Source organism: Sporobolomyces salmoneus, assembly GCF_050403485.1.
Source record: "Sporobolomyces salmoneus JCM6883 DNA, S_salmoneus_JCM6883_v1_ctg5, whole genome shotgun sequence".
Lineage (NCBI taxonomy): Eukaryota > Fungi > Basidiomycota > Microbotryomycetes > Sporidiobolales > Sporidiobolaceae > Sporobolomyces > Sporobolomyces salmoneus.
The window spans coordinates 395,412-420,835 of record NW_027481158.1 but is presented as its reverse complement, the minus strand read 5'-3'; the positions used below and the strand labels follow the sequence as shown (position 1 = coordinate 420,835).

Sequence of the window (25,424 nt, the reverse complement as noted above, 5' to 3'; positions counted from 1 at the left end):
TTAGAGTCGTTTTGTAGAACTCGTCTTATTACTGCATCGCAAATTCAAAACAGTACATATCGCATCACCCAAAACTTATTGCCTCAGCTCTCGACTGAGATCCTCGTCGAGCCTTCTTCTTCGTCTTCGTCGTCGTCTTGGCCTATTTTTCGAGTGCTGAATTCGAGAAATGCGAAAGACGGTTTCCGTTTCGTGCGAGCTTCGATCCTGAATCGTTCTTGATGCCCGTACTCTAGGCTCGTCGGCGAAAGCGGTACTGTCGAAACAAGTTGCGAAGTGACTCAGTCGCGGCAGAGACTATGGAATGAAACGAGAGAACAAACCTGGAATAACTTCTGCGACAGCTTCAAAGAACCTCTCGATTGCTGCTCTCAGGGGGAGCGTCTCGACCTCTTCGTCTTCGGCATCGTTTCTCGACACAGCTTCACTCGAATGTCTCGGACGTTTGCGAGATTTCGAGAGATGAGGAGGAATGATCGGCAAGGAATTCGAGCTTGCGAGTGGATCGAAAAGCACGATCGCTGGAGGACTGTTGCGCAAAGATTGAGCGTGCAGCTCGTAGGGGAGAGATAGCGCAATAAGTTGACGTACTTTCTCGAGAAATTCGAAAATGTTGAAACGAAAAGTGCTAGCATTGCAGCGTATCCTTCTATGCCAGACCTACAAGATTCAACAGTTTCAGTATTCAACTAATTTTCTGAGATGCAGGCGACGACGGAACCAACTCTGTATGAACCGATTCGTCGAGATAAGTCGAGGGAGAATGCAGAATGACCATGGTCGGCTCGAATGGAAGGTAACTTGGATCGTCTTTCGAGCGGTTCTGGTTTTCAACGTATGTTGAATGTAGGTCCGAGGCTTTGCTATTCGTGAGGTCGTAGAATGAGGCGAGAAAATAGCTCAATTGAGCCGAAGTCGGAAGATGCCTGTCAAACGGAAGGTAGTCAGAAACCGGTGAGGGATCTATGCTCGTCTACGAAGTGAATGGTAACGTACTTGAATGTGATGGATTGTAACAGAGCAGTTCTTTCCGAATCCCGCGACCGACCAAAGAGAGATGAGTCGTTTTCCGAAACGAGCTCACGACGAAGCGATGCGAGATCTGAAGTCAAGATCAAGACATGTCGACGCTTCGCAGTCTCCTGTCTCCTCCCTCTACCTTGCACCTGCCCGTCATCGTCGAATTCTGCTTCAACATCCTCCGATTCTTGATCAACTGCCCTCTGTTTCCCCTTCGCTTTCTCGCTCAGAGCCGCATTCGATCTTGCTGACGTCTCTTCTTCCTTGGCCAGGTGATTGAGAGCAAAGTGGAAGAGGGAAGAGCCTGGTAAGCCGTGTCCGATGAAAGCGATTGTCGGCGTCTGAAGGTCTATTTGGGCTTGACTTGTACTTGCCGTAGGCGGAAAGAGATCTTGTAGGTTCAAGGTACAGCCCATGCGAGCGCCAAAGTGACGAGGATGTAGAGAGAGTCAAACTCTCGCGATCGCTCGAACAACTTCTTCCTCTCCCCTTCACACTCGATGCTCCGCAGCAAAGTACGATAACAATACGCAGACAGCAATCATGTTCCCCGCCCCGACCAAGCACATACGCCCATACTGCGAGCTCTTGGGTAATTATCCGCTCCTTCAACATCGCTAGGCGTTGAGAACTGCTAGACGACAGCCTGTCGACGAAGAGCTACTATAAAGCCAGTGTACAGTACATCGCTCGAGGCTCAAGCTAAAAATGGAGTGCAGAGATGCCGAAATCCGCAACATTTGACAACATTTTTCCTCAAACTCAGCGCGCGCAGTTCTGTTGATTGAACTGTGCCGCTGCCAGTCGTGTGCTGAGGTCTACTCACTGCTGATGCTCACCCTCGATCCGACCATCTTCGACCTCTTCAACCAGTCGATGTAGTGATGCGAGAGTCGCGCTCGGATTCCATCGTATCTTCTTCATTCCTTCTCAATCCCTCTACCTCTTCAGTCTTCCTCGACTCAGCCTCGCACTCGAGTGATGAAGACGCGACGCTGGACCTCGCCCCTCTTCTCCCTCAGCACTCTCAATCTGTGACGACGACCTTGAAGAAGAAACGACGTCTCTCACCTCTCCATTTCGTCCTCTTCGCCCTCGCCTCTCTCGGCACAGCACTCGCTCTCTGGAGCATCAGTCCGTCTCCCTCTTCGGTCATTGTTGCCAAAGGATCCCTCAAATACACACAACAATTCCTCTCCGATCCTTCGACTCGAAACCAAGGTCTGATTCCCTTTCCCTCGAATTATTTCTCGCCTCTCTTCACACATTCTCCTCTTCGACCGACTCTTTCCAGCTCTTCCTTCCTCTCTTCGGACTGCCTCGATGCTTATGTCTCGAAAGGCGAGTTGTGTCAAGAAATGGAGGGAAGATGGTACGCAGACAATCAACCAAAGTTGGACTTGGTTTACACCTGGCACAACGGATCAGACCCGTTGATGTCTAGCTGGAAGGGAAAAGTGAGCGCGAAAGTCGATCCCGTTGCATGGAGGAAAGAACGAGTGAAACGAGCTCGACGTCTCGCGGGCGCGCAAGTTCTCAGACACTTTCGGTGAGCACTATCGCGCAAACTCAGCTATTCTCGTCACTGACCGTTACTCGAGCGCGTAGGGAACACGACGAACTGCGATACTCTCTCCGTTCCGCACTTGCCTCACTTTCTCCCGAATCCGTCAGGACGATTCACCTCGTCGTCGGCGATACTCCTTCTCACCTCGCTGCACCTACACTCAGCGATATACCGATTCTCTTCAAATCAAACAATAGCACCTTCACCTCGAACGAGCACGTTCGGTTAGCTCAAACGCCTCATTGGATCAACCTCTCAACTGTAGAATTCGCAGAACCCTGGGCCAACAACTCTTCGACACCCGTACTTCGCATTCATCCTCACAGCGGACTGTTCAAGCTCAACGCTCGCTCCGAAGAAGAGGCACGGAACTGGCAAGACTCAGTCGTTCCGTCGTTCAATTCTCTTGCGATCGAGTCTCAACTTCCGAACCTCGAATTCGACTCCTCGACCGCCATATACCTCAACGACGACTTCTTCCTGAATCAGGTGAGTCCGGGTACCTTTGGCTTGTGTCGTTTATCGAACTTGACGGCTCTCTCCGATTCGGTTTCAGCCTCTGTCCGTCTCCGACTTCGAATCACCGCTCACCGGACCGATCTTCAGGATGCAAAGAGACTTGCTCGTCGGAGGTGTCGACCCGAATACGATCGACAAACAAGTCGACCCGGAGTCGGAATGGAAATCGTTGGGGACGGCGGCGTTCTTCCTCGACCGTCGTTTCGGAGTACGGAAGAGACCCTACCTCGTCCACGTCGCCAAGACCGTCTCGACCCCGATGTTGAGGGAGCTCCAGACTGTATTACTCGATGAGCTAACCCAGGTGAGTTCGCTTCTCGATGTGACTCTTCATTGCGTTGACTGAGAGAGTTTGGTGATTAGACTGCTCAAGCTCGATTCCGAGGAAAAGGTCCCGTCGAGGCACAGATGATGCATCTTCTGGTGCACTACACTGTCGAGAAACATCGAGAAGCTCTGTACATCCATTACTTCTCTCTCTGAGCACTCAAGGTTCCGCGCTGACTCTATCCTGAATCTGTTTCGTCAGGCTGTATTCCTACCTCGCTCTTCGATCAAACCCTTCTGGCTCCGGTTTCTACTCTCTCGACGACCGCTCGACAATCTTCTCCGACCTGACCGTCGACGACATCTCTTTCGAAAGCGACGTTTATCCTCTTCCCGTTTTCGCTCCAATCCGCTCGACGCTCTCGACCTTGCCCTCTCTATTCTCTCGAGCCGGACTCAAAGCGCCAAAGGAGTCAGCCGTCAAGTTTTCTTCGGCGGATGGATACGCCTACTTCGATCTCAGCAACCCAAGACGGGGCTGGCCTTCGTTCGCTCCAGACACGAGGCAGAGGGAAGGCGACACTATTGGTAGGCGAGCTCAAGGCCACGCAAGGGGGGAAAGAATCGACGAGGAAGAGCAGGAGGAGGAAAATCCAGTATGTGAGCTCGACCTCGACTCATGTTTCGGCACCGACTTCTTCGATTCGACGAATCACTCTCCAATTTCGGTACAATCCACTCTCAAGCGGATCGCCTTCGAACAACCGAGATGCGGAGATTGTCTGATCGTCAAACTCTTGGGTTCGAGCGGTGAGAAAGGGTTGGAGGCTTTCTTGCCTCCAAAGGAAAAGGGTTCTGGCAGAGTAGAGGCGGAGCGAGCTGTGACAGCGATTGGACTGGGAGGTACCCGATTGCAAGATATCAGCTACGAGAGACTGGAAACGGTAAATCAGACTAGACGAGATCTCGTGAGTCTGTCTTTCGTCCTCTCTGTCTCGGCTCGATCCACTCTGACCAGCTCGCGAACAGGCTATCTCATTGATCCAACGCTACTCGTACGCGATTGCCGAATCCTCAGCATCGTTCCGCTCGATCAAATACGGAGGAGAAGGACTATCGTCAATGCTTGAATCACTTTCTTCCGCAGACGAAACCCATCGACCACCAGCTTTCATCGCCCTGAACGACGATCTGAGTACGACAAGGTCTTCCGTGTTACAGGATGTCGACAAACGGCTAGGGGAATGGTTCAGATCGGTTTGGAGGAATGCAACAAAGTGGGAACAGACAACAGGGACAGAATGAACGGCTTATAGACATATACGAGAGACTGTGATATGTTGTAGCAACGCGCAACCTTTTGGAGTTTACGAGCTCATTTGGTCGTTAGATAAGGCTTCCGGTTTTCAGGCAGAGTTTTCGAGTTTGATTCTTGCTACACTCCAACTCGCTTCAGCTACTCCGCGAAGGTTGTAAGGAGTCTGTAACTCTTGCTCTTGTCCGTTCTTGTCGGCTGTGCACACGTAAGGATTAGCTCGATCAAGCTCTGCAAAATCGTCCAGTGAAATAGACTTACTCGCAAACGCTACTAACGCAACTTGCGTTTCTCCCGCCTTCGCCACACACTCATCAGGTATTTCCACCTTCGAGGAAAACAATGTCCAGCTCCAGTTCTTGTCCGTCTCTTTTCGACTCTCGCCCTCAACAGAATCGACCAACTTTGCGCGAATCCAGCGTTCTTCAGCCAGCGATCGGGCAAAGAGTCGGATTTGATGGAGTTCGGGATGTGGGAGGTCGTCCTCTGAGTCTGTCGCAGATGGAGGCAGAGGGAGGGGAACTGCGCAGACCTTGACCGATTCGATTGGGGTTCCTGTAGAGCTCGATAAGTCAGAATAATCTGCGTAATGCAAGCGACAATACAAGCTCACCTTTCGTGCCTAGAGCGTATCCTCGAACGTCTACCGTTCTCTCGCCACCGCTGAGCTTGATCGAATTACCATCTGCCGGTTCGCAAATCTCTGAATTCAGCGGTAACTCCATCAACGGTTCGACTTGTTTCAGATACTCCTCCTTCGTCTCCGATGTCGCCTCAGGTGGTAGAACCTTGTCTGTATAGCTGGAATCCGGTCAGAACTAAAGACGAGTCTGCCGAAGGGAAATGCACTTGCAGTCTCGAGTCATGTAGAAGTTGTCGCTCGGTTTGTCTCGGATGATTATACGTTCAAGCCATTTCACTGAGCGAGCTCCGATGATCCCGGGTACGACGAGTCGACAAGGTTTTCCGTGTTTCTCGTCGAGAGGTTCGTCGTTCATGTGAGTTGCGAGCATGACTGGTCGTTCAGGATCCCTGTCGTGCTACGACCCGTCAGCTTCCGTATATCGTGACGGAGGTCGCAGCAGAAACTCACAAAGCCAGGGAAAGAGGGAGAGAAGAGCCGTAGAAATCCGCATCTTCGCATTTTTGGGTCGTTTCAAAGTGGATATGTCGATTCTCCTCGACCTTGTCAAGAGTGACGCCGTACGACTCGAGTACGTGCCTCAGTAGAGGACCGGAGAACTTCGAATTGGCGATAGCACTGTGACGAGCATGAATTCTGCTTATTCAGCCGATTTCGCTCTTCTGAAGCGACAGGATCACAACTCACCTTCCACCCCACAGCAGTCCTTCTACTTTCTTCTCCTGGTCCATCTCGATGCGTCTGTTCCCAGCGCACGAAAGTGCACAGATGACTTCATCGCTATGGAACTTCTCCAGATCGCTATAGTTGAGGGTCTTCTCGAGCGAGACCTCAGGTACCTCCGACTTGATGGATAGTGTATAAGTCTCGACGTCCTTAGAGAGGATTGGACCGTGATTGCGGTTGAAGACTCTGTCTTGAGGAGTGAGGAGGGAGGTGCTGAGGGTCGTTATCGGTGGCTCGGCGTTGAGGGGATCTTCTGATAGCACTCTGAAGTCTGACATATCGATTGATCGGGATCGTGGATGATGGGGAGAAAGGAGGAGGAGGAATAGTTGAGCGATTTTTGATGAAGCACTCTCCTCTCCGCTCTTCACTTCCGAAAGCGACGATCGTAGCTCCTACAGCATCTTGAAATCCTTCTCCACCAACTACGCCACGTCGACCCGTTACTGGCGCCGACACAGCTCCTACACCTCGCTCGAATCTGAACCGAAACCTCAACATCTCGTCTCGGCCTGTTGTGGTTCTATCTGATCGCCCAGGTGTGGCATCGTGCAGATAATCTCTTTCTTGGAATACGCCGACGTTGAAGTCCCGCAAGAGGCCAAGGTCCGAGATATCGAGCTCGATTCGCTTTTGGACCAGCGGCCTCCCTCTTGAGCTCGATCGGTGAGGAATGCTCGCCTTGCTTGGCCTCGAGACAGTATACGATTCGACTACACAGGGAATGCTGCTCTGGCTTGGTCTAAACATCATGGTCGACCTCGAAGGCCCTTCACCTTGACCGCCTGCTCGACATTCTCCTCTTTCCCCCTTCAACCAAAAATGCTTTCAGCACTCCGAGTCAGCACCCAACTCACCCTCTCGACATTGTCGCTCGTCCTCTTCGGAGTATCCTGTGGAGCACTCGTCACGGATGATCTTCAAGGGAATCCAGCTCTCGCAGTTCTCGCGTTCGTTTCCGGACTCTCGACGCTCATAGTACCAGGAATGTGAGTGACTCTTCCTCGATGTCGCTCCTTACTCGACTGACGAGAGATACGTGCGATCAGAGCGTTCCTAAACTACGCAAAACCCGGGCATTGGGTCCAAACGACGGCGTTTTCGCTTGCCGCTGAAGCGTTGCTATTCGTCTTCTTCACGAGTAAGTCTCTCACTGCTCCTCTCACCAACGAGATCTACCCTGTGCTGACGTGAATCGCCCTCAAAGCCGGAATGGCAGAACTTACCTACAACCAATCCTCGAAACTCTCGCACTGCATGTCCCCTCCCGCATCATCTCCCCAAAACTTTGGTCTCGTTTGCACTCTGCTTCAAACCCTGATGGGAGTCGATTGGACATGTTGGTCCCTCCTCACGCTTCTCAGCTTGACGACGATCCTCCTCGGACTTCGGCGATTCTGGATGAGGGACGATGGAGTGCTGAAGATGCCGGTGAATGAGGTGTGGAACGCTGGTTGGAACGGCTCGTGGGAGAAACAGACGCATGGTGAATTCGCTTAGAACTTTTGCATAGACCTCTTTCGTCCCTTTCGTTTTTCAAACCTCAACCTTTTCCTTTGTTGTTCCTCTCTGTTTGCCTTGACATACACTCTCTTCTATTGAAACAGATGAGAGGACGATCAACAGTATTGCAGAGCGAGATGGGACCAAGGATGCGAGGTAGTGCAAGAGATAACGAAAAAGTGAGGCCAGAATGACAGAATCTAATCATCGTTCGGAACGTGTACAGGGCAGGTATGTCCCCTCGATAGCCACGCTCGAATACACGTCTCGTGGAAAGTGCAGAGACAGACGAGTCTAGCCATTCGATCGTTGACTTCGAACTCGGTGAAACAGATTCCACAATCTTCTCCGACGAGAGGACCTGGCGGGAGGTTGAACACTGCGCCGCACGAGCAGCGTCAGCACCGTTGTGATCGAGTGAAGAGACAATGAACGCACCGAGGTAGCGACCTGAAGAGATCGAGCCTTCGCCTTCCTCCAGGCATTTTCGGACGTGAGCCTCTTGTTTAGTTCGATCCCCGAAGTTCGCCAAATGCGCTCCACAGCAAGGACAATCACTCAATTCGCTCGCCTCTGATTCGTTCGTCTCGCTCGGAGTGACAGATCCGATTGACGGTGAAGACGGGAAGAACGACTGAGGCGAGAGGATCGAAGCGGGATGACTCGACGAGAGACCTTGAGGAAGGGCGAGAGCGGCGTGACACGAGTCGCAAGTTCGGTAGAGGAGGGGAGTCGAGAGGGACCAAGGTTGGAGATCTTCGAGAGTTGGAGGAATTCCGGGTTCGCGAACGACGAGGTAGGGGTCGATTGGGTCTTTGTGCGTAGTGCAATTCGCACAACAAACGAGTCCGCACCTAGTAATGAACGAGTCAGCTTTCTATCATATAACGCGAGGACGATCAGGACTCACCGTCGACAGTGATGTTTTCGTTTGAAGAAAGTGAATCCAGTCCCACACCTCCTACACTCGTTCGCAACTTCGTCAGGTTCCCACGCCGTACGATGTTGTGCGTATTGTCCTGAGCTCGACCGAGAAGTCGTGGGAAAGAAGGATGCTCGTTCATCTGTAGGTACTCTGAACTCTGGGTTTTGAGCCAATTGAGGTGTAAGATCTGGATGCTGAGAGGTCGTCGGAGTTCGCGAGAAGTATTCTTGTATCGAGGTATCGGGGCTTTGGGAGACCGAGGGAGTCCGAATCGATGAAGGACGAGTGGTGGTCCAAACGGAACGAGCGTCATCGTCGTCGTCGTCGCCAGCGTCGCGACCCGTGTAAACGAACTCCTCCTCTGATTCTTCTCCTCCGCCCTCTTCTCCCGTCGGTGACGAGTTGACCTTGAGCAGAGCGATTCTTTCCAGCAATCTCTCCAGATCTCCTTGAGCTTCTCGCTTCCGGTCCTCGTCGTCGTCCAATTCGATTCCGGTTCCCAATTCTTCTGCTGCTCGTTCGATCAGGATGATTTCGTGCTTCGACCTGTTTAGATGCGGCGAATCCTGCGGTTCGTCCTGAGGGTGATCCTCCTCCGCTTCCTCGCTCGCCATCTGTTGTCCACGGAGTCCCTCGAGGATAGCCTGCGCCTTCGCTCTGTAATCTCCCTTCTCTTCTCGCGTCGTCGAATCCAAATAACCCCAATCTTTCAGATCCACTCTCCTCCTCATCACTCTAACCCACCTTCTCCTCCTAACCCATTTTTTTGCATTCCCCGTTCCTTGATCCGGTAGCGAAGGTTTCCATTCGTCATTGGGAGTATCGAACGATTGAGAGTAGGACCAACCGTCGAGAGGAGAAGAGAGCGGGGAGGAGAGATCGATCGTCCAGCTTGATAGCCAGACCCAAGCGAGAGGAGACGTGTCGCGAGAGGAAGAAGTCGATGCGACGGGCGCTGGAGAAGGAGGAGGAGAGGAAGATGTCGAGGCGAGAATCGTTGAGAGTGAATTGGAAGCTTGAGAGGGGGGCTGTTTCTTCTTCTTCAAGGTTGAAGATCGACTAACTCCTGCTGCCGACTCGGTAACCCTGACCCTTCCTCCGCTCCTGACCTCCCTCTTCCCTGGTACGACGAGAACGTTCTCCTTTCCAACGACCGGAAGTCCGATTTCGCTTCTGAAACAAGCTCGTTCCTCTCCCTCTTCTTCTTGAGCTTCTCCTCCTCCTGTCATGCTTTCCAGGACGTAGCGTGGCAGAGTGAAAGCTGCTCTTCGATCGTTCCTACTGAGGGCCTTTGACGTCCATTTCTGATTCTTCGCAAGAGTCGGGAACGTCGATAATGTTGAAGTAACGAGTCGCTGATTCTCATACAATACGACCGGAACCGTCGAATGAAGACCCAATGGATTATACTCTTCAATTTGACCCTTTCCTTCCCTCCTCGCCTTGTCCCTCCTCGCTCTCCAAGCGACTTTTTCGTACGATTCCAATACTTCGCAACACCTCACCTCGAACACTCCAGCGGCCAAGTCGTACGCCGTCTCGCCCCATCGGTTCCGGGTGAGAGGGTCCGCGCCACGTTTGAGGAGGAGATGAACCGTTGGAAGATGGCCTTTCGAGGCGGCGTTCATGAGAGGAGTGAAACCGTGAGACGATAGAGGAGAGAGGGAAGCGCCGTGGGAGAGTAGGAGAGAAACGATGGGGAGTGAACCGATCGATGCGGCATTGTGTAGAGGCTGTGGAAAGCGGGCGAAAGCATCGATTCAGCAAGTCGGCTCGAGAACCGGCGGAATCAAACTGTCACTCACTGTCCAACCGTCGTTGTCCGTTCCCTCGATCTCGACACCTTGAGTTCCAACGAGGTATTCCGCAATCTCGACTCTTCCACTCAAACAAGCCTTGTGTAAAGCAGTCTCTCCATCCGAGTCCTCCAATCCAACCATCGCTCCACAATCCTCGACCAACCATCTCAATACCTCCAGATGTCCTTTCTTCGCCGCATGATGAATCGGTGCGAACCCCGTTGTCGGGTTGATCGAGTTTGAGAGCGTGAAGAGTTCGTTCGAGTCGGGATGTTGGGCGAAGAGGAATCGAAGTCGAGGGAGATCTCCGGATTGACAGGATTGAGTGATCAGGTTTCGTAAGGTCGAAGGCGAATAGGTCGAAGTGGAAGAGGAAGGGGAACGCGGGAGGGCGGGAGGAACGTCGATCGAGAGGGTGAGAGAGTTCCTCGCTGAAACCTGCTGGTCTTCCTTCGGTTCAGGTTGGTGTTGTTCAGTTGTATTTTCCTGGGTCTCCGCTGGCACTGAATTCGTCTCGGGAGATTCTTTCGCTGCGAGGGAGAGAGGTGAAGGTCGAGATGCTTGAGGAGTCGCATCGAGAAGGGGATCTTGCTCGGGCTCGGATGCTTCTGCAGCTGGAGGAGAGGGCACGATATCTAGAGGAGTTGTCGGGGTGTGGTTCGAGGTCGAGGTGGGAGAGGTAGGGGAGAAACTAGGGACGAAAACTGGAGCTAGGGCATCGAGACTCGTCGAAAGCGACTTCGTCTTCTCGTTCCCGGCGTTCATTGTTACGTGTACTTCCTCCTTGTTGTCGTTGACGTTGTCATTTCCCGATGGTTGCTCGTTCCAGATTGAAGATTGAAACGGAGCAGCGAAAAGATCCGAACTTCTTGATTTCCGTGCTTCGACTCCTGAACTTGATGGTGCCGTAGCTTCTTGAGTATCCGAAGAGTGCGACAGAGGATCGCTCAACGGGTCGTTACTGGATAAAGCCAGAGAAAGGGGAGCGAGAAGGATGAGCTGGAACAAGTGGGGAGAGAACGGGAAGAGAACAGCATGTAGACTCACTCTGACATTAGCTCTAGCTAAATGAGCACTATCAGATTCGCCTGTATGTTCGGCTGTCCGTTCTGTCGTAGTGAAGGGCAGGAAACGAAAGGAGAAGATCGCGGGAAGGGTTCCCTTTCATCTCCCTCATCCTTGTCGATTCCTGAGGGGCGAACGAGGAGCTATGTCAGACCCACCTACGATTCAACCCCTCGTCACGGCTTCAGCAGCGTCTTCAACTTCACCTCCAAAAGCCGACTTGCCCTCACTTCGTCAACGCTCTTTCGAACAAGCACAAGAAGAGCTATCGAATCGTACGCAATCCCCTACGAGATCGGCCAAATTCGACTTAATCAAGGGGAGGAGGAACGCGGTCGACGCGAGCAATTCTCAAACTCAATCAACTACGACGGCTGATCAGCAGACGAAACCCCCTCTACCGACTATGAGTACTCCTGTGACTACGAACACTGGGTCTGGAGCCACTATTATACCACCCAGGCTTATGGTAGCTTCCAACGCAGCCGGAGCGGCTCGTGAGTACTTCCTTCGCATCTATCTGCCTTGTCTCCGCTCATGCTAGTCTATCTCCAGCAGCTCCTCCTCCTCAGCAACAACATCAACAGCAACAGCAGCAAGCGGCACCGACGAACGCGCCTCAACCTCCGGCCTCGAACTTGCCTCCTCGACCGAAACAGACAGTTTACACTTTCCCTTCTCCTCCTCCTGACACGGCAGACCTCTTGAGCGAACTCGAAGAGTTCTACAGCTATGTTGAGGTACCTCAGGTGCTTGATCACAAGAAGGATTTCGAAGATTGGTTCGAGGGAGAGAAAGGTGAGCGACCGACGATTTCCATTCCTGGTTCGTTGTTCGAGCTGACTCACATTCCGCCCTACACAGAGTTCTCCGAGTGCACTCACGATTATCAAATCTCGACGATTCGAAACCTTCTCTCGTCCCTCACTTCTCCCACTTCCGATTCTCCTTCACGTTCGAGTTCAGCTCGACATCTCCTTCACATCGCGCACGGCGCCTTTTCCGCGAACTCGTCCTCCTCACCAGAACATCACCTCCATCTTGTACTCAGCAACTGTCGCCTCTTGCGCGAGGCAGGAGCCCTCGAGTTATTATGGGATGCGATCAAACGAGCGACTTCGGAATGGGAAACGATTTCAGGTGTCCCTCCACATTCGGGAGGAATGAACAGTCAGCAGGATGGAGAGGAGGATCAGGAAGATGGAGGGGGACCATATCACCCTCAACAGAGGAATCAACCTCCCGTGATGCTTACGGAGGAAGAAGAGGAAAAAGAGAGAATTAGACAGGAGAAACTGGATGAGATCAATGCGGAGCTGGCTACGCTGCTCGCGGTAGTTTACTTCATGGTCGAATGCTTCAGGGGTGAAGATCAATGGGGCCAGGAATTAAGTGAGTTTGCTATCCTCTCATTCTCTCTCACGATTGTCGTGCCAAACTCACACTTCTTCGTGATGCCCTCTCTCCAGTGGCACTTAAACCGCCTATGCCAATCCACCTCTTCAATCTCGTAGCTGGACTACGAGAAAAGAACGCGAAAGGTTATCCCGTCAAAAAGGTCAGTCGAGCATTGTTTCTCAGACGTTTCAATTTTGAGTCTGATACTTGCGTTTCGACGACAGCTTCTTCTCTTGCTGTGGAAGAGTCTACTATGTACGATCGGAGGAATGAAGGATGTCGAGAGGGTCAAAGTGCTCGTGAGAGAGATCGAAGGTCTACCGAAAGACGATCCGAACTTCAGACCTAGCTATCGTACGTCAGCTCTTTCTCCGGACCGAAAGGTCGCAATTGACATCGCACTGTCTACGTTAGGTCCCTGGACGAAAGCAACGATCCCTTCGCTCCTCTCATTCCGTAACGAGAACCTTTCAAAATACCCAACTTATACTCCCCTTGCCCCATCTCAGCTTCTTCCCCTTCCACCTCAAATGTCCGCTCTATCTTCTGACCAATCGACTCTCGATCGAATCTCTGCCGCCGCCGCTCCCATTCCGATCAAACCAACGTTCAGCTACCACATCAACGCAAATCACGACCCTTCCCTCCCATCGAATCAATACGTTCCCACACCTCCCGGTTCAGCACCTCCTCCCGCTCACTGGCAACCCGCTACACCAGCTCCTTCTCCTCCTCCTTCTCCCGCACCTCAAATTTCCGCTCTCCCGCTTCAGCAACAAGGAGGACCTCAACCTCCGAAACCGAAGAAACAGCAATATCAAACGGATCAAACTCGACCTTTTCCCTTACCGTTCGCACCTTCGAATTACGCGAAGGGGAGATCGGTACCGAGGAGTATCGAAGAAGCGAGTGAACTGTTCAGGAGAGATTTGAGGGTCAGTAGTGAGATTTGGCAGGGGTGGAAAATTCGGGAAGAGTTTAGGAGTGAAGAGATGGGTTGGGGCAGGGCGGAACAGGTAGAGAGGGAAATGGTTAGAGATGGGAATAATGGGGAAGAGAAGAATAAACAGCAACAGCAACAGAGAGGGATGACGAGAGGGATGGGACAATTGAGACGGAGGATGGAGGAGTTGGCCGTGGCGCAAGGGGAAAGTGAAGAGGCTGTTGAGGATGGGAATGCCGAAGAAGATGAAGAGGAGGAGGAGGAAGATCAGATGGATCCTTTGACCGTCTTGAAAAACATGGGAAGACAACTCAAGAAGGAACAGGAACAACTTGGCGAGGACGATCAGAAGAAGCGTAAAGAGCTCGAGGAAAGGAGGGCGCATCTTCAAAGACTCGAACGAGTCGAACTCCTCTATGTGAGTTTCGCTACCTCGCATCATCTCCAACGAGTCGACTGATTCCCCTCTCTCTCCCCCTCCAGCGACACACCTTGGCAAATCTTCAGAGTGCCGTAATCGTTCTGCTCAAGCTACTCCTCGCTACCGTCACCGCAAATCAGAATCTCCCGAACGCTGCGAACGCGAACAACCTGAACGGGGAAGGCGCTACGGGTAAGTGCTATTCTCAGCGACTTCTCTAGTCGGGAATAGAGGACTTACGAGTTGACTCGTGTTGCAGAACCTCCTCCGGATCTATCGCTCGAAGATTGCGATATTCTGCGGCACAGAGAGATCACCTCGAAAGCTGTTTCAGCAATTCTGATCCTCACTCTGAAATGGTTCAAAGCTTCTCGTACGTGACGCGTTCTCTTCAGTCTCTCTTAAACCTTGCTCAACGTCTCTCTCTTCGCAGACGTGATGAAGTTCCACTACTTTTCGCAGTTGCTGGTCGATTCGAATTGTCTGCTGTTGATCCTCAAGATGTTCGGTCTGCAAGAAGTGTCGACGCTGGTACGAGTGAAACACGATCGACCAGAACACAAGTCAGTCTCATCTCATATTCGTCGCTTCGACGAAACGCTGACCCGAAAATATCGGACCTTCCAGCTTCTTCAAATTCTGTCACGATTCTCTTCACCCTTCCGATTCTTCTTCTCCGCGACCTGAAGATCTACTCCTCTCATTGCCTCCTCCCGGTGATCGTTCTGTCTCGCCAGATGGAGGGTCCTCGTACAGCAACACTGCGACGGCAACGAGCGCGAACGGATCGAATTCCGACGACGACGTTGAACTCATCACCGACTACTCTTGGCGAAACTTCTTCTCGACGATCAACTTTGTTCACATCTTGCAAAAATTGACGAAGCGGAAAACTCATCGAGTTCTCCTAATGGTTCAGTACAAATCATCGGTACGTCCCTTGCATTAGATCTTGCTCTAGACCCAGACTGACCAGTCCGGCGATCAACAGGCTATCCTCAAGCGAATCTTGAAAGTTTCTCATCCGACTTTACAACTCTACGTGCTCAAGGTCATCAAGAGTCAAGTACCCTACTGCGGTCGAAAATGGCGACAGTGTAAGGTTCTCTCGCGCTGCTCTGTCTCAGCTTACTGGCGCTGACGCTCTGCGAGTCGTGTCTAGCGAATATGAAAGTCATCACTGCGATCTATCTCCACGTTCGACCAGACCTTCGAGACGAGTGGCTCGCTGGAGTCGACGTCGATGCTGATGTTGAGGAATCACTGGTGAGTCTGCATTCGAGTATCCCCACGGAACTGACGTGCGCTAACCACGAATTGCGACTTAGCCTCACGAACAGGCTTTGCGAGCGCTTGTCAAGTTCTTCAACACGAAACACTACGGCAAATACGCTCCTCATCTACACCGTCGTTCCTCGGCTGGACAAGACTCTCCCGAACTTCACTCCCAACCTGCCGGTTCTGCACCGCTCTCTCCTGCTCCTCTACCAGCTTCCCACGCGAACGCAAACGGATTCCCTTCTCTCTCACCTCAATACGATCCCGACGTCTTCCCTCCCAGTCGATCCATCAGTTCAATCGATGTCGAAGCGAGCGATAGTATGAGGTTAGCGTACGGAGGACTCGAAAACCTTTCGGATTCCGAATTCATCGGGTTCGAAGTCGACGATCTCCTCTCTGCCTCGGACGATCCCAATTCGAGTCAAAACGGAGCTGGAACGGCCGGAGCCGATGGAGACATGCTCGATTGGTTGAACGATCCTCTTGGAGCTTCCGATGCTGCGTGGGAAAAGTTGGGTTTGGAAGGTTACGAGGGAGAATGGGACGATATCAGCGATTCGGAGAGCACGGGTAGTTGGGGATTCATGAGGTTCGGTCTTGATGGGCAGAATGGAGCAGGGGTTGCGGGCGAACCGAATCATCTTGGAGGGGAAGAGGCCGAGGAAAAGAGAAGAAATCAGTGGGAGCACATCAGGTGCGTTCTCTCCCTCATCTGTCAAGGCGGACGGAGTGTCGCTGACTGATATCTACTCTACGTCAGTCCTGAAACGATCACAGCTCTCGAAGAAGAACGAGCAGCGGCCCAAATTCCCAATTCTCCTCGACCGATGCGACGCCGTTCTTCATCTGGCAATCCCGTCAGTCCTGCATTACGTCCCGTACTCTTCGATCGCGAAGACGAACCAAGCTCGGCGGGAGGACCGACCCTTGTCGACGAGGAGGAAGGACCGATCCCCTTCGAAGAACACACAGGTCCGGCGATCGATGAAGTCGAGCTCGTCTTCCATCGTTGACAGACGAGTGAAGAGTACAAAGTTCTTGTTGTTCTGTTTTATGCAGTGTCGCTTTCTGTCAATCTACAATACCCTCGGCGTTGTTTTCGTTAGCAAATAGCCTCTTGCAGAAAGACGCTCTCTTTTCCCCGATTGCGAGGAGAGAGCACAACGATAGATTTCAGAGAAAACGAGAGAGAGGGAAGCAGAAACAGTACTACGAAAGTGGGGAGTAAAAATCGAGAGACTAAACAAGGTTTTCTTTCATTTCTTTCGAAGTCGACGGATTCAGGTCATCGACTTTGTTCAAGCAAGCTATCAAGCGGTTCTTCGTTCTTCAGGCAGTCACTCCTCCTCCCGAGTCATCCCTCTGCGGAGTCGCATTGTCGTCGTCGTCTTCTTCTTTCTCAAGGGTCGAAGGATCAGCAGGAGGAGGCGGAGGAGTCGGAGTGTATTTGATCGAGACTTGTTCTCCTTCAGCAGCGTGGTTCATGAGGACGTGATTGAGCTATCAAATTCGACTTATCAGCGCGAGTCGAGAAGGAAAGACGAGAGAAAGAACTCACAATCTTTACCCAATTGAGTTCCTTCGTTTTATAAGCATTCGACCAAGTCGCGACTCCAATCGCCGCAGAGTTCTGTCCCTTCTTGAACTCACACGTATTACATTCGAACGTGTTCCCCAGAGCGTACAATTCCGTAATCGTCGTAGATTCACTGAGCTTCTTCTTCTCCTCCTCCTTCAAGTTCTCGTTCAAGTTCTCGTTCGAATTGACCGCTTCGATAATCTGTCGAATCGTTTTGATCTGCAGAGGACTCGTCGTGAGTGCATCTTGAGTGATCACCCTCGTTTCACCGCAACAGAGTCGAGCATGTTCTAGGATCGAAGGGAAAGTTGAAAAAGTCGAACACCAACTTCCCGAAGGACATTTGATCGCCGATAGACAACTCGTCATCGATAAAGTGTTCGGATCGAATTGAGGATCGAGGGAACTGTAAGCGGATACGAGGTTCGAATGAACGGTTTCTTGTAGATCGATTGAAAATTGTTGAATTTCTTCGAGAATTTTCGGTTTCGCATTCGAGAGATCTTCAGTCGATGGAACGAATCCTTCAGGGACATAGAGAGGTTGAACAGAAGGGAGAGCGAGGAAGTTTGCGAAGGGAGGGAAATAGGTACGGAGATCGATCGTAGAAGAGGGAGGGAGGGAAGATTCGATTTGTTGGTAGAAGAATTTGAGGGCGAACGCTCGAGCTCTTTGACGTTGAGCCGCTTCGTTCGCGAGTCGACGAGTACGTTCTTCGTCGAGGAGACTTCAAGAGGGAAAGAAGAGAGTCAGCTCCTGAAAGAGAAAGCTCAGATCACACGAAAGAAAAGGGGATCTCGCTCACGTCGTGAGAATCGGTTTGATTCGTTTCCAGACGTTGTCGGAGAGTTCACGAGCGTTGGCGACGTCGGGATGAACCGCGAGAGCGTGAGATTTTATACTATGCCATCGAATCGTTACTCAATTAGCTCCTTGTTAGGTTGCCAATTCAGAAGAATTCGACCTCACTCGGCTTCATCGTAACCTTCTAGGCGGAGTTTCTCTTTGATTCTATCGTACCGAAGACAAGAAGCATCAACGACACGCTCGAGAGACCCCGTGAGGAGGAAGGAGAAAGGAAGTGAAATTTGCAAGCGAAACTCACTTTTCGTAACGAACCGACCTCTTGTCTTCCTTCTTGTTCGTTTCAATCATCTTCTGTCGTTGTTGCCATTGTGTAATCATGTTCGAATCGGCTCGAGCTTGAGTTTGAATGTTTTTGCGTGAGAGGACGAAAGATTTCAATTCTTCAGGTTTGTCTTTGAGGGCGTCGAGTTGACGAGTTACTCGGGCGAGCGACTACATACAGAAGATGTACTGTGAGCAACTTGAACTCCATCTACATTGGCCGTCGATGTAGGGAGACGAAGCTCACCGGGACCCAGAAGAATTCCATCGGTTCAGAATCAAAGTGAGGGGTCCCTAAAAAAGAAAGAGTCATGATTAGTCACGAGTATACATGAGAGAGAGAGAGAGAGAGAGAAGAGGACGTACAGAGAGAACGAGCGACTACCTTGAAAGCGTATTTGTGATACTTTTTCTCATCCAACATGATCCTCCTCAACGATTTCCCCCTCATACAATCCGCACACCCCCTCACGAACAATATGAAATCCCATACTTGCGCCCTCGTCTTCCCACATCCGACACATTTCCCATCGAAGAGTAATTGAGCGAATTCCCATTCCGTGACATCGGGTCGTTTCAAATCCCCTAATCCGACGTTACGACGAGCAGATTTCCACGCAGAGAGCGCACCTTCGGAATGGAGGACTCGGCGGAAGATCGAACAGGTACGACTCATGGCGAGGAGAGTTTTAGGATCCGTTTGTTTCATAATCTGTGAAATCGGACGCCAAGTCAGCAGGGCAAAGGGAATCGCCGCTGAGGAGACTACCGACTCACCTCGATCAATACATCCAATGGCATCTCGTTGAACACCTCCAACTTGCTCTTCTTCTTCCCTTTCCCTTTTCCTTTCGAACCTTTCGAACTCGCACTCGTACTCGCTTTCTTACTCTTCTTCTTGCTCGGAGCTATTCGTAGGGTCTCCCGATCATTAGTCTGATGACTCCAGACTGGAAGAGAGGGAAGCACCTACCCCGTTCCTCATACTCTTCCTCTCCCACTTCCTCCTCATCTTGAGGCTCCCATTCACCTTGTCCCTCACGCTCTTCAGCGTAATCACTATCGTCGTCGTGTTTCTTCGGTTTCTTGACTACTCGACTACTCTTGCGTGGCGCCATCTTCGAGTGACGCGGGAAAAGTGGGCCGAAAAGTGAATGGAAGAAGAACAAGAGAGATTTCTCGGGAGGGGCCGAGAGAAATGAGGGGGAAACGGGAGCGAGTCACTCTGTTTTCCCTTACTCTCTCTACTTACTGGACCCTTCGCTCGCTCAAGATGTATAGAATCTTAGCAAGAAACAGGCAACAAGCGCAAAAAATTGAATTGAAATTATTGCGAAATTTGCACAGGGACTTTAAGAGAGCTCTGCGCTGTGCCTCTAAGCATCAACTGTCTATAAAGGCAATGTACTAACGAAGGCAGATAGGACGGTATCTCGTCAGACCCTGCGCCATAATCGAAAGGATAGATATCGAAACGAATATCTCGTGGAATTGCTCGTCTCGATGTTTCGAGTCCGAGTACCTGATCCTGCCAGTGCTGCGCCTAATCGACACTGAGACTTTGTATCCGCTCGAGACTGTACGGTGAGCGACAAAAGTTCGATCAAAAGCGTTAGGGTCCCTAACCGAACGTTTTACTAACTTCTGAGCGAACCTGCAAACTCACCCTCTGTCTATCTTTCCCAGGTCACGTCACAGTCACCCCAACTCCACCCACATTCCTACGGCGAGATGATCACTCGGAAACATCCTCCCCCCTTTCCCCAACCTATCTTTCTCCCCTTCTATCGCCTGACCCCCCATCTCCCTATACTGACTACACTTCATCCCCTTACTAACGTAAATCCGATCGATCCTCCTAGGTTTCCTAGGTTTCCTAGAATCGAGGGAGACGAGAGGGTAAAGATGACCGAAAGTGGGTCGATGCCGGAATTTCAGGTCTTCTTTCTCGTCCCGAGTTGGACATTCAGAGAGTTGGGATTTGGAAGGTGAGGGACCGACGTCGTGTAGGGATTTAGAGAAGAGATCGAGCTCGTTGGAGGAAGAGGCGTTGAAATCGCCGAGCAGAATGGAATGAGATGCGCGAGGGGAAGCGTTGAGCAGTGATAGTGTGACGGAATACTGAGATTGACGGAGACGAGAGTTCTGAGGCAGAGACGAAAAATGGGAAGTCGCGAGTCGTAGCTAGTAGGAAGGTTTGAGAGCGATGAGTGCTCAATTGCGAAACACGAAATCGAGGAATTCTCGAGAAACTCACGAGTTCATTCCCATCTCTTACGATTCTGAATACGACCAATGCTTTCGCTTGTTCATTATTCGCCCTCTTGAGTTTCACGAACCCCAATTCGCACTCCTCAGTCCACAATCCCTTCTTGACCATGACCAAAACTCCTTCTCTCTTCGCATCCTTCTTTCCCTTCCCCTGTCCGTCCTTCCCAGCAGTTCTCCAATACTCGTCGAGACTCGTCAAGACCCATTCAGCTTGTACCCAACCTTGTTTCCTCAAGTTCGATTCGAAAACTTTCGAGACTTCTTGGAGCGAGATAATATCGGCTCTCGATTCGGCGAGTAAGGAGAGGATCGCGTGGGTTTGGGCGGGGGTATGGTCTGGGGATGAAGACCAGGTGTTGTAAGTGAGTAGCTTGAGCGAAGTTGGGAGAGAAAGATCAAGATCGGGAGCCGAGAGAGGGGTCCATTTCCCGCATCCAGTCGAGTAGGACCATACGCGAGACGGTTGAAAGTGCTTGAGCTGTGTTAGTCGCCCGTTCGAGATCGGTTGTGAGCTCGAAGGAGTCGGTTCGGAAGCGGGAGGCGGAGGGGAGGATTCCGATGATTTGGCTGGACGAGGACGACCTGAACGACGTTTGCGTGGTTTATCAGATGGTTCTGGAGCTGTTCTCTTGTGGGAGACTCCTGCCGCTGATGTCATATGAAGCGAAAAGAGAAGAAACGACGATCGCTCGACTTTCGCAACTGACCAAGTTCGGAGAAGAGGAGAACGACCCCTTGCAACGTAGAATGACCTGCAAAAGAAAATGGTGTTATAGAAGAGTAAGAACAGAGGAAGAAGAAACTGAAATGACCAAAAGAAAAAGACGAGAACGAAGAATGATTTGAACTGGGAAAACTGCGAGAACAAACAAGAGAGTGAAATGCTAGTGGGATAGTGTAAGGTGGACAAGCGGAGAGCACAACTGGGGACGAGATGAATGCGAAGAATAAGGGAATGTCAGGATGGAGGAGGAGGAGGATGACGAGAGTCGACGGGAGAAACCGATGCGCTGTTTGGAGATGGATTCGTTGATGAGGAAGGAGAGAAGGGGAACGTTGAACCGAGTCCTGGACTTGTCGGATCGTGGTCCATCGAAGGTAGATAAGGTAGTTGTCGAGAGGATGAATCGCCAGTTTTGAAATAACTCGGAAGGACGCTCGGAGTCGAATGATAAGATGCGATTGAAGCACCGCTCGACAATGCCGGTTGATTACTCGGAGAAGGGCCGTTGTGTAGTCGAGAGTGTCCGGCGGCCGCATACTGAGCATTCGGATCGAATTGAATCGGGGCGAGAGTAGGTCCGGGAGAGCGAGCGTGAGTTGGAGATGTCGGCACCTGGTAAGGACTGTAACGTTGCTCGTGATGAGGTGGACTCGCGACTCGTTGTCGAGAATCTGATCGATTGATACTCGTCGATCCTCCAGCCGCATTCCACGAGAGATCGGTCGCTGAACCGGTTCCGAGTCCCTGCATGTTGTTGATCAAGGTACTGTCGAGGGACGAATGACCAGTCGAAGGAGCGTGGTACGGGTACTGGTGACGAGTTGAGAGAGGTAGAGAAGCGACTGATCCGGCTCGATGCAGGTGAAGGTCGATCTCTGCTAATTCATTCCGACTCCTCCGTTCCGGGTCTGAAGAAGATGTCGCTTTACTCGAGATCGAGAAGGGTCGTCCTCGTGCCGGGAACAATCCTGAAGGTCCACCGAACTGCGAAGATTGACCCGTGTCGGTTGAAGAAACGGAATGAACGTCGTCATCGTCATCTCTCCTCCTCGCTTTGAACCTCGCGGAGAGGAACGCCGGGTAATCTCCTCCTCCTCCTGATGATGCGGCTCCTGCTGATTTTGCCGACTTGGCCGAAGTTGCGCCAACGCTCTGTCCCGCGGTCGATCGAGCGGCGGCAGGAGAAAGGTAGAGTTTGCTCGTATCTTCGATGATCTGAGGCATCCTCTGTTGAACCATTCGATCGCTCATGACCGCCCTTCCCTTCCCCTTGTCGACTGGAATCGATCCTCCCGGAGTTCCTCGAGCGTGATTCGAGAAGTTGTGAAGAGGATCGGCAGCTTCTTGTAGTTGACTCTTCTTCTTCATGACTGCTCGAGCTCGTTCCCTCGCGGCTTGTTCCTTCGCTAATCGATTCGCTTTCTCCTGCTCCTTTGCCAACTTTTCCGCTTCCTTCTTAGCCTTTTTCGGATCGAGAGAGACTGGAGGAGAAGCTTGAGCGGAGGAAGCGGCTGCGATCGAGGCGTTCGAAGGAGATCTTTTAAGAGGGTTGAGAGAAGACGAAGTCGAGACTTGCATCGAAGGGTAAAGAGGGAAAGTCGGAGTTGAAGAAGTTGAAGAAGATTTGTCGCCTCCGAAGAAACCCCATCTTCCAGATTTGACCGACATCGAAGAAGGTAACGAGGATTCGATGTCGAGCCCGCCTGTTTGTCGTTGGTTCGAGGTAGAAGTCGAAGTTGAGGTGGAGGAAGAGGGTCCCGCGACGGGAGGATTGACGCTCGCGACACTGTCGACTCGGTTGAGCTGAGGTGAATCCATCGTCTGGTAGATCGACGATCCGTCTCCGTTTCCGTAGTTGACGGGGAACGACATGATACTTGAAGCTCTCGTCGGCGCGATCCCTTCGAAAATCGATCCATCGTAGAAGGTTGAAGCCGCGATTGAAGGAGCGATCGATAATCGTCGAGCTGCTCCGCCGAACGAAGGTATCCGCATCGATGAACCGTCGTTCCAGCCATTCTCGCCTGACCACATCGGATTCGGAGAATGAGCAGAAGTCGAGAAGGAATTGATCGATCGAGCGTCCGAGACTCCTTCGGGGAACCCTTGTTGAGAAGCGCCAGACGGGGAAGAAGGGTGTACATGAACGGGATAAGTCGAAGAGAGGGCCGAGGCGCCAGAGAGAGTCGAACTGATCGAGAAACTCCTTTGCATGCTCGATCCTGCTTGCGGTTGTTGCTGAGAGTGTTGCTGTTGTTGCTGGTGAGAGTGACCGTTGAATTGAGGTTGGGGAGCAGAACCCTGCGAGTGAGAATGGGAAGGAGGAATACTGCGAGGTGAAGCTTGAGACGGAGTTCCAATCGACGAGAGGCCGTTCGTGTTGACGCTGAGATTCGATCCATTCGCGGAGTAGGACGAGATAGGTTTCGATTGCTGAGCTTGTTGTTGACGCTGTCGAAGTTGTTCGGGCGAATAAGGTGCGAATCGGTAGGCGACTTCTCGGAAGTAGGCGTGTTCGAGGCATTGTCGAGTCGTCAAACGAGAGTTCGGTTCGTATCGTAACAAGTCTTGAATGCAGTCGATGAGTTGAACCGGAACGACGTTGTGATCGAAAAGGTTCGCAAATGTCCGGGGCGCGATCTGACGGAAAGTTGGTTCGAAAGAGGTCAGCCTCGGGGGAGCAGACGTCTTCTGAACCAATGTTCTCACCTTCGGGAACGCGAATCCGACATCTTTCGCCATTTTGATCCCTCTGACCCAATTCCCCCCTCCCTTGATTCTCCCTCTCTCGTCGACTCCGTATTCCGTACTCGGATCTCCCAACACCTCGCATATCTTGTACACCTGATCCACCTCGCTGTCTCCCGGAAACAACGGTTTCAAAGTCAAAACTTCGACAAGAATCGTTCCTAACGCCCACATGTCGACCGGAACCGAATAATCCCTCGACCGTAGCAAGACTTCCGGCGCTCGATACCATCGAGTCGAAACGTATTCCGTATAAGGAGGTTTCGAGGTGATTTCTCGCGCGAGACCGAAATCTGCGAGTTTGAGAACGACGACGACATCTTTCTCGGGAGGAGTGTTGGGAGGAGCGAAGAGGGAAGAGGCGGGGTAATCGGCGAGACCGGTAGTCGTGATGAGGAGGTTCTCGGGTTTCATATCTCGATGAAAGTAGCCGTAAGAGTGAATGTGGTCGAGTCCCGTCAGGATTTGATAGAAAATTGAAGCGACGAGTCCGGAAGCGAGCGGTCGACCTTTCCGTGACTTCGTCAGTTGATACAGGTTTCCCTCCATGCATTCGAAGACGAAGTAGAGTTCTCGAGTTGTCGGTAAAAGAAAAGCGTCGTAGAGAGGAATGATGTTGGGATGCATCGGAATTTGTCGCAAAGACTGTCACAAGATTGATTCAGCTCGAGAGGATCTCGTGGACCAGACATGTGGACTCACCTTGAGCTCTTTCAACTTCATACATTCGTCCCATCCGCCATCAAACGCTTTCTTCATCCGTTTAATCGCGACTAACTGTTTTCCCTTGTATTCGGGTCGACTGGAAGGTCCTGGAGGTTGAGTCCCGGGCGGTACATTCAGAGTCGAATGCCAATCTGCCAGCCAGACCGTTCCGAATGATCCATCTCCGACTTCTTTCAGAACTGTCCAATTGCGAGGTGCGAGGGGAGGAGGAAATTCCCTCTGCCATTGAGGGGAAGAAGCAGAGTTGTTCGAGATGTACGACTGTGTACCGGGAGAGATCGACATGCCGTATCCCGAATCGTTCGCCGTGTTGGACGAGGAAGAAGGAATCGGTTGCGAAATTCCACTCGGACTCGTTCCTCCTCCTCCTCCTCCGCTGCTACTTCCTCCTCCTAGATTATGTTCGTTCTTGACGAGATGAGAAGATACCGACGAGTTCCAACCGTTGATCGCCCCACTGTGACTATGGATTGAAACCTTGTTCAACAATCCGTCGAGTGAAGCTCCTCCCGTTCCTCCAGTTCCTCCTCCTGCTCCAACGTGTTGATAACCCGGTGGAAGTTGTGCGACAGTCGGGGACATACGCCCACTGCTGTGCCTCTGTGTTTCTGAACTCTAGCGGAATCCGAAACTCTCGGTGGTGGGAAAGTTTGGCGGACGAGCCGAATTTGTTCCTCTCCACTACCGTTTAGCTGCTGGGAAGAGATGAGACCGATATCAGCTACCGTACAAGAGTTCAGTCTAACCTCGACCGAGATGTTCCCGATCAGTGTTACGAGAGATTTCCACTAGCGTCCTTTCCGAAGTTGAATTCCAATCGGATGCTCCTCTGGGAACGAGCTAACTCGAGAGGCAA

At 51.7% G+C, this 25,424-nt stretch overlaps 9 protein-coding genes across 9 annotated transcripts; 3 read left to right on the top strand and 6 right to left on the bottom strand.

The window, feature by feature from the left end:
• Positions 1-83: 83 nt before the first annotated feature.
• JCM6883_006975 (uncharacterized protein) lies at positions 84-1,436 on the bottom strand (the record flags this gene model as incomplete). Its single annotated transcript, XM_076629473.1, has 5 exons — positions 84-256; positions 324-529; positions 592-660; positions 726-926; positions 997-1,436. The coding sequence occupies 5 exons, from the start codon at positions 1,434-1,436 to the stop codon at positions 84-86; spliced, it is 1,089 nt and encodes a 362-aa protein (XP_076490595.1).
• A 468-nt stretch (positions 1,437-1,904) lies between these two features.
• On the top strand, positions 1,905-4,678 carry JCM6883_006974 (uncharacterized protein; the record flags this gene model as incomplete). The annotated part of the gene is made up of 7 exons (XM_076629472.1): positions 1,905-2,569; positions 2,629-3,076; positions 3,144-3,410; positions 3,470-3,564; positions 3,636-3,961; positions 4,031-4,341; positions 4,403-4,678. 7 exons carry the CDS (start codon positions 1,905-1,907, stop codon positions 4,676-4,678), a joined length of 2,388 nt encoding a protein of 795 aa, XP_076490594.1.
• Positions 4,679-4,779: 101 nt separating this feature from the next.
• Positions 4,780-6,335, bottom strand: JCM6883_006973 (uncharacterized protein; the record flags this gene model as incomplete). Its single annotated transcript, XM_076629471.1, has 6 exons — positions 4,780-4,886; positions 4,950-5,243; positions 5,302-5,481; positions 5,542-5,720; positions 5,782-5,949; positions 6,019-6,335. 6 exons carry the CDS (start codon positions 6,333-6,335, stop codon positions 4,780-4,782), a joined length of 1,245 nt encoding a protein of 414 aa, XP_076490593.1.
• A 544-nt stretch (positions 6,336-6,879) lies between these two features.
• On the top strand, positions 6,880-7,557 carry JCM6883_006972 (uncharacterized protein; the record flags this gene model as incomplete). The annotated part of the gene is made up of 3 exons (XM_076629470.1): positions 6,880-7,046; positions 7,107-7,198; positions 7,277-7,557. 3 exons carry the CDS (start codon positions 6,880-6,882, stop codon positions 7,555-7,557), a joined length of 540 nt encoding a protein of 179 aa, XP_076490592.1.
• A 203-nt stretch (positions 7,558-7,760) lies between these two features.
• Positions 7,761-11,339, bottom strand: JCM6883_006971 (uncharacterized protein; the record flags this gene model as incomplete). Its single annotated transcript, XM_076629469.1, has 5 exons — positions 7,761-7,939; positions 7,999-8,414; positions 8,471-10,218; positions 10,291-11,245; positions 11,332-11,339. The coding sequence occupies 5 exons, from the start codon at positions 11,337-11,339 to the stop codon at positions 7,761-7,763; spliced, it is 3,306 nt and encodes a 1,101-aa protein (XP_076490591.1).
• Positions 11,340-11,494: 155 nt separating this feature from the next.
• On the top strand, positions 11,495-16,405 carry FAR11 (Far11p; the record flags this gene model as incomplete). The annotated part of the gene is made up of 14 exons (XM_076629468.1): positions 11,495-11,846; positions 11,908-12,147; positions 12,214-12,741; positions 12,819-12,907; positions 12,972-13,101; positions 13,162-14,108; positions 14,174-14,303; positions 14,371-14,484; positions 14,545-14,674; positions 14,739-15,042; positions 15,103-15,208; positions 15,274-15,377; positions 15,440-16,086; positions 16,153-16,405. The coding sequence occupies 14 exons, from the start codon at positions 11,495-11,497 to the stop codon at positions 16,403-16,405; spliced, it is 4,074 nt and encodes a 1,357-aa protein (XP_076490590.1).
• A 316-nt stretch (positions 16,406-16,721) lies between these two features.
• JCM6883_006969 (F-box protein) lies at positions 16,722-19,217 on the bottom strand (the record flags this gene model as incomplete). The annotated part of the gene is made up of 9 exons (XM_076629467.1): positions 16,722-16,892; positions 16,951-17,698; positions 17,777-17,872; positions 17,941-17,982; positions 18,077-18,270; positions 18,347-18,393; positions 18,466-18,811; positions 18,877-19,007; positions 19,073-19,217. 9 exons carry the CDS (start codon positions 19,215-19,217, stop codon positions 16,722-16,724), a joined length of 1,920 nt encoding a protein of 639 aa, XP_076490589.1.
• A 580-nt stretch (positions 19,218-19,797) lies between these two features.
• JCM6883_006968 (uncharacterized protein) lies at positions 19,798-21,028 on the bottom strand (the record flags this gene model as incomplete). The annotated part of the gene is made up of 2 exons (XM_076629466.1): positions 19,798-20,283; positions 20,357-21,028. The coding sequence occupies 2 exons, from the start codon at positions 21,026-21,028 to the stop codon at positions 19,798-19,800; spliced, it is 1,158 nt and encodes a 385-aa protein (XP_076490588.1).
• A 300-nt stretch (positions 21,029-21,328) lies between these two features.
• JCM6883_006967 (serine/threonine-protein kinase) lies at positions 21,329-25,150 on the bottom strand (the record flags this gene model as incomplete). The annotated part of the gene is made up of 3 exons (XM_076629465.1): positions 21,329-23,734; positions 23,804-24,487; positions 24,545-25,150. 3 exons carry the CDS (start codon positions 25,148-25,150, stop codon positions 21,329-21,331), a joined length of 3,696 nt encoding a protein of 1,231 aa, XP_076490587.1.
• Positions 25,151-25,424: the final 274 nt, after the last annotated feature.